General features: G+C 43.5%; 1 protein-coding gene across 1 annotated transcript; it reads right to left on the reverse strand.

Moving 5' to 3' along the window:
- Positions 1 to 506: 506 nt before the first annotated feature.
- On the reverse strand, positions 507 to 10,170 carry cbln1 (cerebellin 1 precursor; the record flags this gene model as incomplete). The annotated part of the gene is made up of 3 exons (XM_079743019.1): positions 507 to 704; positions 8,781 to 8,900; positions 9,913 to 10,170. 3 exons carry the CDS (start codon positions 10,168 to 10,170, stop codon positions 507 to 509), a joined length of 576 nt encoding a protein of 191 aa, XP_079599145.1.
- Positions 10,171 to 10,647: the final 477 nt, after the last annotated feature.

Below are 10,647 nucleotides of genomic sequence, written 5' to 3' on the forward strand. Positions count from 1 at the left end.
AATAAAAAAAGTTTTGGCTGTCCAAAGCTGCAGCCAAGCCACTGAGCAGCAGATGGAGAATGGAAGGGGAGGTGGGGGAAGGAAGGAAGGAAGGAAGGAAGGATGGATGGATGGATGGAAGGAATGAAGGAAGGAGGAAAGAAAGTGAGGAAGCTGCGAAAACTAATACTAGCCGCTCCCTAATGCTCTCTCTTTCATTTAATATCGGTTGGCTCGCACACATTTGTCATCCTCCTTCCCTCCGCAATGGCCCGAGCAGAAGTCTGTATTCATCATGGACTTTTCTCCTCCTGTCCTCCTGCCTCACCCTTTCACCTCCATCTTCATCCTCCTTCCCATTTCTTCTCCTTCTTCTTCTTGGCCCCTTTTCATCATCGTGTCCTTTCCATGAATCCTGCCAGATGCTCCTCCTCCTCCTCCACCTCCTCCTCCTCGTCCTCCTCCCCCCGTGTTTTGTGTGCCCTCCTCTCTCCTCTCTCCGTCCCCCGTCCCCCAGCCCTGCTCCTCTACACTGGAAACACCAGGAAGCCGGAGAAGGTGGAGTACTTCCAGCCCCCCATCAGGTTCCCCCGCTCCAGCTTGAGGTAGGCCCGGTCGCCCTTCTCCATCTGGATCAGCACCCCGTTGCTGGCCGCCTCGCGCGTCACGTCCTGGTCGCCCGCAAACGCTGAAATCACCGGCCAGCCGTTGTGCATCAGGCTCACCTGGGGAGAGCGACAAGGAGGCGCCAAGTCAGTCACTTTATAGACATGTATACATAGGCACCGCATTGGCCTTTGAATCATACGCTAATGTAGCCGCCATATTGGAGAGGCCAAGACTGGCCTGTTAACAAATACAAGTAAAGTATTTATCATAAAATATCTTTATTTTGGACACATGTTTTTGTACTCAATGTAGATGACCCGGGAATAAAAACAACTCATTGAGATCGGTTGAGAAATGTAAAGGTGAGAAAATGGTGCTTTTAATCCAGAAAAAACATGGCACCCACATTTTCGTTTTTGTTTACAGGGTTGTCTTGGCCTCTTTAATATAAGGGCAAGGTTGACGTATCGCAGTGACGGTCAAGCAGTCAAATCACGTCTATGTATATACAGTGTGTCTATGAGTAATTCTATTCAATGAGTCACAATACTGCGACATGTTAAATATGTGAAACCAGCAGTGTAGCCTTAAATCACAGAATATGTTTCCAATTCAAATAAAATGCAATCATTTATCAAACTTTCAGTAGGATCAGGCTCTGTACCTGACAAACACATTCTCATCCGCCTATTCCTGAGAGACGTATCACTGTTTCTACCTGACGCTATCACCAAAAGCTAGTTAGATGTTATTTAGATTAATTAATTTATCTCATCCCTTGACGATTGGGTCTTGTGGAAGCTACACCTGCTAAGAGGTACTGCGTTGACGCACAATGTAAATAGAAGGATACATGAGTAAACCAGAATTCTTCTTCAGTAGCACTATAAACAAAACCTCCGCCATCATGACCTTGTATTCTTTCAAGTGAGGTCCCCGTTGTGGGTTGATTAAGACAAGGATAATTAGTAGACTTGCGCATTCAAACTACAATTTGGCAGGTATTTTGGCAGAGATGCATCTGGATTAACATGCAAAAAAGCAAAGCAAAAACATAGCTCAGATGTGGGCAAACGCAGCGTGGATTATGCCTGAACGCAAACACACACACACACACACACACACACACTGTTAATAGGAAGAACCTGCTGTCTTCTTCATCCGAACTGCAAAAAAATCAAGTTACCATCTCAACACTTTGAGTCAGATACTTAAAACATCAACGAACGCCACTCTACCTGTCAAACCACCAGGGCAGTTTCACCAGCACAGCCAGGAGAATACCAACCCCCCATTACTACACTAACCAGATGGCTCCCGGTGAAAGTCACGCATGACTACTTCACATATTTCTGGAGCGCAGTCAGCTCTAACCTGTTCAGCGAGGCAACATACTTTGACACAAAGATCCACTGATGATCCATTATCCAGCTCTACTGTCTGACGGACACGGCGGGCGGCTAAAAAGGAAAATGTATGTACCGCTTCGCTTCAATTTAGCCCCATTAACCCTGAGGCCAGTGGGCATGACCATGTGCCAATGACAGGGTAAAAAAAGGAAGAAAGCAAGAAAGAACAATTAAAAGACGTGAGGAAAGTTCACAGGTAAAGCAAGGGCAGAGGAGATAAGAAAGTGAAAAGAATAGAAAATAAGGTGAACAAAACAGTGATTAAAAAAGAGCAAAGATAATGATCCCTGTAGTCTCTAGTGGAGTGCCAGGAGACAGGGGGACGGACAGACAGAGAGAAATTGTCTCTGTTCAGTGTGCATGTAACTCCCCCGAAACACAGAGAGACAGGAGACAAAGGAGGGTCAGCTACACTACATCAACGTGAGGCTTTTGGGAAAACACATCCCCCTACCCCCCCCCCCCCCCCCCCCCCCCCCCCCCCCCCCCCCCACACACACACACACACACACACACACACACATATTCACACACACACAGGGACGCAACCCTGCAGATGCTCTCTCAGTCACTTTGTCGTGCCTTGACTTTATTTATTCATTATCCCTTTCTCTCTCTCTCCCCCTCTCTTTCTAGGCCTCTCTCTCATACACACCCTCTGTTTCTGACTTTCCCACACACATAAACACTCCATTTCCAGACAGCTATACATGGCCGTGATGTATGGGTCTAATAAAGTAGTGACAGAGGCTTTTTTGGTAAGATGAGACACACACACACATGCACACGCACACGCACACACACACACACACACACACACACACACAAAGATGTGTGTGTGAGGTTGAATGCATACATCTTTGTATTTAATTATGTGTGTGTGTGTGTGTGTGTGTGTGTGTGTGTGTGTGTGTGTGTGTGTGTGTGTGTGTGTGTGTGTCTGCGTTTATGTGTGTGAGTGTGTGTGTGTGTGCATAAATCTGCATACATTAAAGTACCATTTAACCGGAAGTGGTCTTTAAATGGCTGGACGAAGGCCTTCACATATGGTTGAAGCACTTAATGCCAACGCCACAATGACACCCCCTCATTACGTCATCATCTCCCATCCCAATGACCGGCCTGACAGCACAATAATACACATATCTTGATGACCTACACGTTTCTCTTTGTCTCTTTCTCTCTTTTTTTGTCTCCCTCTCTCTCTCTCCCCTCACATCTCTCGTCAATCTCTCACACTCTCTCTCGCTCTCTCTCTTCAACAATCTGTTGGTCTGTCTCTCACTGTTTCTTTAAACCATAAGTTGGAAGAACAGTTTACAAAGACACAATGGTGGGTCTGACTGCTGGCTTTGAAGACGTTTGCAAAAGTTTTATTTCTGGGTTGGCTGAGGTTTTTCTATCGCAGTATTATTTTTTTTGCAGCTCTGAAATTAGTGATGATTGGGAATGTTTTGCTGATTAATGGGATATCTTTTTTTTTTTTTTTTTTTTAAAGTTCTGCTTGATGAAGAGTTGGAAGAAATTAGTTTTATGGAAAAAACAGCTTTAAATCATCCCTGGTCATACACAGGGGGATATTAAACACCCTGCATAGAATCGTTTGAGAGATCGGATTGGAGAACAATGTGCTATTAACACACTGGGTCTGGTTTCCAATGTGATTGAGGCACACAGAACACTATGTTTACAACCCTTTTAACATAATACACTGCATAACATATACAAAACATACAACACTTTAGCACAAATAAAAACACAACATATATTTATGCAGCTTGTGAAAGACTATATTACAGTACTTATAGCAATGATTATCACTAACTTCTCATCCCAAATGGTTGCTTCTGCATATCTTTAAAGATGCAAAATATTCAACTTCCTAGTGCAATGGGACACCCACTCACACAACTGGTTTGGATAGGAAGGGTGGCCTTAAAGGATCTCAACTTTATATATAACCCGTCCCACACATATCGTGGGACGTCAGTTTCACCTACGGGCTGATTTAATATACTGTCATCATCTTTCTTCTTTGTGCTCATCAACATCTGGCTGTACAGCACCACAGTATCTAAACACTATTCCTAAAATAGAAGCCAACCCTCGATTGGATCAATATAGTGCATGGTACTTATATACAGTCAAAAATATAATACACGCTTACACTTTAAAGTGTGCAAGGCCACCTTCTTGTGTATTTCTAGATGGACGCGTGTTCGATTTTATCTTAATCTGTTTCACACATTCACCCAAACATAATGGAATGGAGATGAAATCATGCTTCTAGTTAACTATATGTTTGTGTGTGTGTGTGTGTGTGTGTGTGTGTGTGTGTGTGTGTGTGTGTGTGTGTGTGTGTGTGTATGTGTGTGCATCCCACCCTCTCCATCAAGTGTGGAGAGGGTGGGAAGCCCTTTTATCACTGTTTCATCACTGTACCGGTAAAGGAATCCCCCACACACACACACACACACACACACACACACACACACACACACACACACACACACACACACACACACACACACACACACACACACACATGCCTCTGTACGGTTGCCATACGGCCTCTGAGAATACACAAAACATGATATGATTCAGCCTTTTATCATGACTTATCATGACTGATCAGACTTCCAACAATTCTCAAAGATTAGTACAACAACTAGGATTATATATTAGCAACCAAGACTTGTATACAGTTTGCAATACAACAGAAGCATTTTCCAGATAACCACATTAAATATGGTTTAACTGTTTGGGCACTGATCAATTGATGAGCCAGGTTTTCAAGTACGCCTAGGGAGGATCTAGGGAGGCTAAAATAGCATTGAATGATAGATCAGGCCGACCCAGTGGACTATAGCCCTTGGTAGGCTTGTCTATCCATCGTACATTTAGGTGGAAATTTCCACTTGTGATGTCGCTAAGGCACAGGGCAGGGCATATTCGGAAACTGCTTGTAATGGCTGATCCCTGATAAAGGAGAACCGAACCCCGACACCCCTTGTGGATTAGTTAGCATTAGAGGACCCCTTCTTTAGGTTACACACATGCTGTGTATGCATAACGTCCTGTTGAATTACTGTTACCTGGTCACCTGCTGATTAAGCGCCAATGCAACACACCTGTGATCCGCTTATTGAAACAGAAAAAAAGAAATAGCATTTTTTAATGGCTAGGGCAGGGTCTTGGGTCTCCTTTAAGCTAAAATGTGAAAACAAAATAGCAGAATATGGAAACATATACAAACTGATTACACATTGTCCTTGAATCCAAGGACACATGGACCACAGTAAACCCCATTTACAGGGTTTGGCCCTTAATATTGCCCCCCAAAATTCACCGCCTGCTTGGCATGTTATCGAAGCAAAAAACAAAGAAGTAATCCATTGTTCCATGTTTCCAATGTTTTCCACTCCATTGAGTCCAGTTGTAAAGCTAGTAAACTTGGGCCAGGCTGGTGGGAGGACAGTTTAATAGTCAGGGGGGCTGTCTGTTCCAAACTCCCGCTGAAATATAGACATTCCAAAAAAATGTTTTCCCTAATAAATTGGGGCAAAGAATCTGTAGCTTTTTCAATATCATTTTCTTTCTACGTATAGCTGCACAATCGAAATCCGGGACAATTTATGTTTCTGAAACTTTATCAACCCCCCCCCCCTAAATGTGTGGCTCCGCTACGGGTTGGAGATAAGCAGTGTATTTATGTCCGCACCCCTGGAGAAGACGTCTTCTCTAGGTGATACTAATGCTGCAGACAGGGTGTGCTCAAAAAGTTTATTTGTAACATTGTTTGTCCTATCAACCTCATACCATGCAAAACTCAGTGTATGTTATACGTTCGAGGGCCCCATATACTCCATGTGTCAAGTGGACTGCTATAAATGATTTTCTGTTTCTTCTCTTGACTTCATTCCGACTCTGCTAGAGTTAATGAAATAACTTTTTTGATGGTATCATAAATTCGAAAATAACATAATTAAAATTGTAAAATAGCATGAAGATTTGATGCTACTCCCCTCTGTGATCAGTCACTTTGTGCCATCTTTCATTTATGAACAGAAGCTGAACTGTTTCTAAGCTCCAACCAAGCTTGTGGCTTACTCTTCCCAAATACATTTAGATTCATTGAAACCAATCTGCTACTCTTAAGGTTTTAATTAGCTTTAAGAACTGGGAAATTACTATACCTGACCATATTTCGACGATTGATTAGAAATGCCTTTGAGTGGACTTTAAACCATAAACCTATAAACAAAGTTACATCTTTTGAAATCAGGATGTCCAGAAAAGATATAAACCCCTTCTTGTGTCCTTCTTGTTACGTGAGTTGTATGAGTTGCGGTGAGATATAATAGATTGTACAACATTAGGTAAATGCATCAACTGTAAGGATAGATGCAGTCTGATTGGTTTTAATCAGAATATAATGAACGGTTGTGCAGCTCTGAAATAGACAAAGCAAAGGATTGTAGGGCTAAGAAATAGCACAAATGTTCTTAAAGTAAAACCTTTGCTGGCATGGCATCAGTGAGATTCTCCGCTTTCTTTTTATTGTTTAGGAAACCAAATGTGGGCAGAGATGCAGCAGGAGCCAAATATAACACAGAGAAATAAACCGTTCCTGAACATCATGGAGTGTACAATATAGTGTTTGGGTAAGCATGCAGTTTGGTGTAATCCTGAACCAGATACTTTACATTTGAATAAATATGAAACAACCTTTGTCTTTATTTAATTTAATTCATAATTCAACAATGGAAAAAAGGGTAGCTTTTCCCATTGTTCAAAGTATGCCGGTGCAGATACTAATTAAAATGTGTGGCTGGAAACAGAAATTAATATGTCTGCTTCGAAAGGGAAATCCGGCCAACACTTAAGTTGTTAAGTGGTGCTCAGAAAGCATTATGGACATCCGATGAGTGTGCCGTAATCATTTCAATCGAATACCCTATTCAAACATGTGATAATAGCACATTAACCAAAGGATCTCAATATTGTTCTCCAGTGCACAATGTTCTGATGTTCTAAACCCATGGAACAGGAACGGGCCTTCGTCCCCTGGCTGCTGCCTCGGCTCTACTTATTGATGTCCGCTGTTTATTCTCTTCCTCTGTTCTCACAACTGTCGACACCCGTTTTTTGAAAGTTTTGCGAATTTTACGTTTGAGGATGCCAACAGTTCTTTTTTTCACTTTTGTGTTGGACAACATTTCTTGCTCCAAATTACCCTGACTGTTGCCTGACTCAATTTAACAGTCAATGTTGACAGTTATTCATTATGTCACAGCCTTTTGTATGGTCACAGCACATAGTCTTGTACCCAGTTTTGCACATTTTCCCTTAATTTGCCTGTTTTCCTTTGCACTCTGGAGAACGGCCTTAGCTGAAAAATGTTGCAACATCTTGTTTTGGCCCTGAATTCAATCAGTTAGTTTGTAAATAACTGTTATTTATATTAAGGAATATATGTTTGTTCAATATACAAATTTACATATATATATATGAGTTTTGAATGATTTCATTTTTCATTCAATGATTCAACTGAGTAAGATAGATTTATGTCACTCTACTCTATCCTCCCAATTAACTCAAATTGTACTGTCAGAGATCACGCCTTCAGCGTTTGAAATTAAACCTTTAATTGTGAATTCCTCCTTCCCACTCTTCCTAGGATTCCATGTGCCGCAGTTGTTGCAATTATTAGCAATCTAATGCTCTGATCGTTGCTCATATCCTATTGCATGAGACACTTAATTATCCCGATGGCATGAGTCAACAGTGATGTGTGCGGACAATTTGCACTCACTGAGGCGGATTGGGCCTATAAACGTGACATGGCGTTTCCCCTTCGGATATCACCCGCTTGTTGTTGTAGCCTATTTGTCATTCTAATTAATTCAAGTTCCAAGAAATATGAGTATGCCTTTCAGTAGTTTAACGCAATGCCAAAGCCCCAGGGGATCTTCAGCTAATTATACAACGGTTTAATTAGCGCAAGCTACAGTGCAATTAAAGCTTTTTAAAACGATATTGTGTTTGTTGTTTAAAACAGGGTAAAGTCTCATCATTCATCGCCCATGAAGTAAAAACATGGCGCGTAAAGGCATAATGATCAGATGTTGTTTGCAGGATGAAAGTGAAAGCCTCTGGCATCTTTCAGTGTTTCTATAAAGGAGGATGTCGCAAAAAAGCCTGCTTGTGAAAAGCGAACACTTGATATGAAGATAAATCTTCATTGGAACGTGTTTTTTTTTGTGTGTTTTTAAAGCGTTAAAAATGTTGGAGTTTTTTTTTCTTTCCCATCTGGTAAAGGCGCTCTCGCTCGCCCTCTGATTGCCACTGTCCGTTGTGCTGAAGGGAGCGCCACTCTGAGTGCCGCTGTCCGCGGTGCTGAAGGGAGCGCCTCTCCACCGCTGGCTGCGCGCGCTCTCCTTTAGCTTCGCGTGCTCATATCGATGTGTTATGAGCCTGCCGGCGGGCCGACGGCTGCCTTTCATCTCTATCCGACTCTCTCCGTTTTCTCCCAGGGGAGCATATCAAATGGTTTCTACTTGCGAGTTATTTGCAGATAACTCCTAATAAGTCAAGTTTGACAAAGACATCACTTGTGTCATGGTGCATTAGATAAACGAGCGCGCGCACCCACACACGCGCCCCTGTACATAATGCGCACGCACACGCCAGTACACACACACACACACACACACACACACACACACACACACACACACACACACACACACACACACACACAACACACACACACAAACACACCTGTATGGTTTGACGGTTGTAGACTTTCACTACGTGGAAGTTAAAACTGTAAATCCCTTTGCGTGGTGCGATGAAATTACTCCGCTCCTCGTCGAAATTCTTCCCCACATTTACGAGGATCTGGAGGGAGAAATGACAGAGGAAGGATGTTTACAACAAAGGACTGAGTAGACACACCACATAGGCCCACGATTTCAGCTCATATGCCATATCCCAATTGTGGCTTTAGCGAGATAAGGCACACGGAAGTCAACGGTATGCAAAACGTGTCCTTTTTATTTTGCCAAACGAAGCAGTCAACTCGATTTTATCTCTTGCTTTTCCTGTAGAACTTGCAAACTTTATAGGGTGATGAAGCATTTGAGTAAATCTTTCGAATTAGATTTTTATTATGCGTGTCTGGAGCCCATGTCTAATTTTATGAGCTAATGGCGGGTTGGAAGAGGACGATGGGCAAATTGAATGGGCTTTGAAGGAAATTAACCTTTAACAACTCCCTAATAGGATATCACCCTGGCGACCTACTGTTACTAAATTATTTGCAGAGGTGTCACTTTCCATATCCTCTATTGTCAGCTCAAAAGTTGTAATATGCCGAACATCTTGTTTCAAGGAATAGGTAGCGGATCGTTAGTCTATTTTAGCCTCGGAACTAAATCCTCTTCCCGGGAGGCGAAACGCGATTCATGGCCCTCGGAACTAAATCCTCTTCCCGGGAGGCGAAACGCGATTCCATGGCTACGAGATGACAATTACTATACAGCACTATATTATATCCATCCTACTTCATATTTTACAGCCTAGTTTAGAGGATAGACTAAACCAGTCCGGGCTTTATCGACGCATCACCTTCACTTGTCTCTAGACATTGTGTGTTGCATTGCAGTTGGCATCGTTAAACGATATTAAATGTCAATCCTTGCACTAAAACCTGTTTCTAAAGTATCTTTAAGTAAACCTACATGCATTGAGTTCTTTATTCAGTCGATTTAAAACAGCAAAAGTCCAGTCTCGTGTCACACATTGCTTACTTACAAAACGAACAGACCAGGACTGGACTACAACACAACACAATTATAACACTCTAAAAGAGAACACAATACAACAGGAGCAGAAAGCCTCCCCCCCTTACCTGATCAAAGTAGATGACCATCGTCCTGTTGCTCATCTCGGAGGGCTCGTGGTTGGTGTTCCGCACCGCGGAGAACGCCACCTTGGCGCTCCCCGAGCGCACCGAGATGCCCAGCGCCGTGCCGGTGGGGTCTGAGGTGGGGTTGGAGTCGCACACCACCAGGCACTTCCCCTCCAGGACGATGGGCTCCGTCTCGTTCTGCGCGCGGGTCGGGCTGGCCACGAGCCACACGGCGCTCAGCAGGCAGAACGTCAACATCGCGGATGAAGGGTCGACTTTAAATCAGCTTTTTTTTGGTGTGGGGGGGTTGGGGGGAGGGGGGGGGGGAAGGGGGGAGGGTGGGTTCCAACCTTGTTTTTTTTTTCTTGACTCTTTTTCCCCAGATCTGCCTCGCTGGTTTTTTTTCTTCTGCTTTCAGTGCGACTCAGTGAAGAAGAACAAGAAGAAGTCACTTATCTAGCAGCGATTAAATATTAAAGAGTTCTCTTGGAGGACGGCGCGCCGTGTCTCCGTGGGTGGAAGTGAACGCTTTGTACTCCCGTCTTGTGGAAAGAGGAAAAAGCTTTGTCGGGCACCGCTTTTTTTTTCCTCCCACTTTCCGGGTCGCAACTTTTTTTTTTGTCTTTTCTTGCACGTCTCTTTTAAAGTGTGCAGCGCTGTCAGCGACGGGCGGCCGGTTCTCACACACGGGCGGCGGAGGGAGCAGGAGGCGGTGGGGCCCTGGCCGATTCGCAG

This window comes from Pollachius pollachius (genome assembly GCF_949987615.1).
Source record: "Pollachius pollachius genome assembly, chromosome: 9".
In the NCBI taxonomy this organism is placed as follows: Eukaryota; Metazoa; Chordata; class Actinopteri; order Gadiformes; family Gadidae; genus Pollachius; species Pollachius pollachius.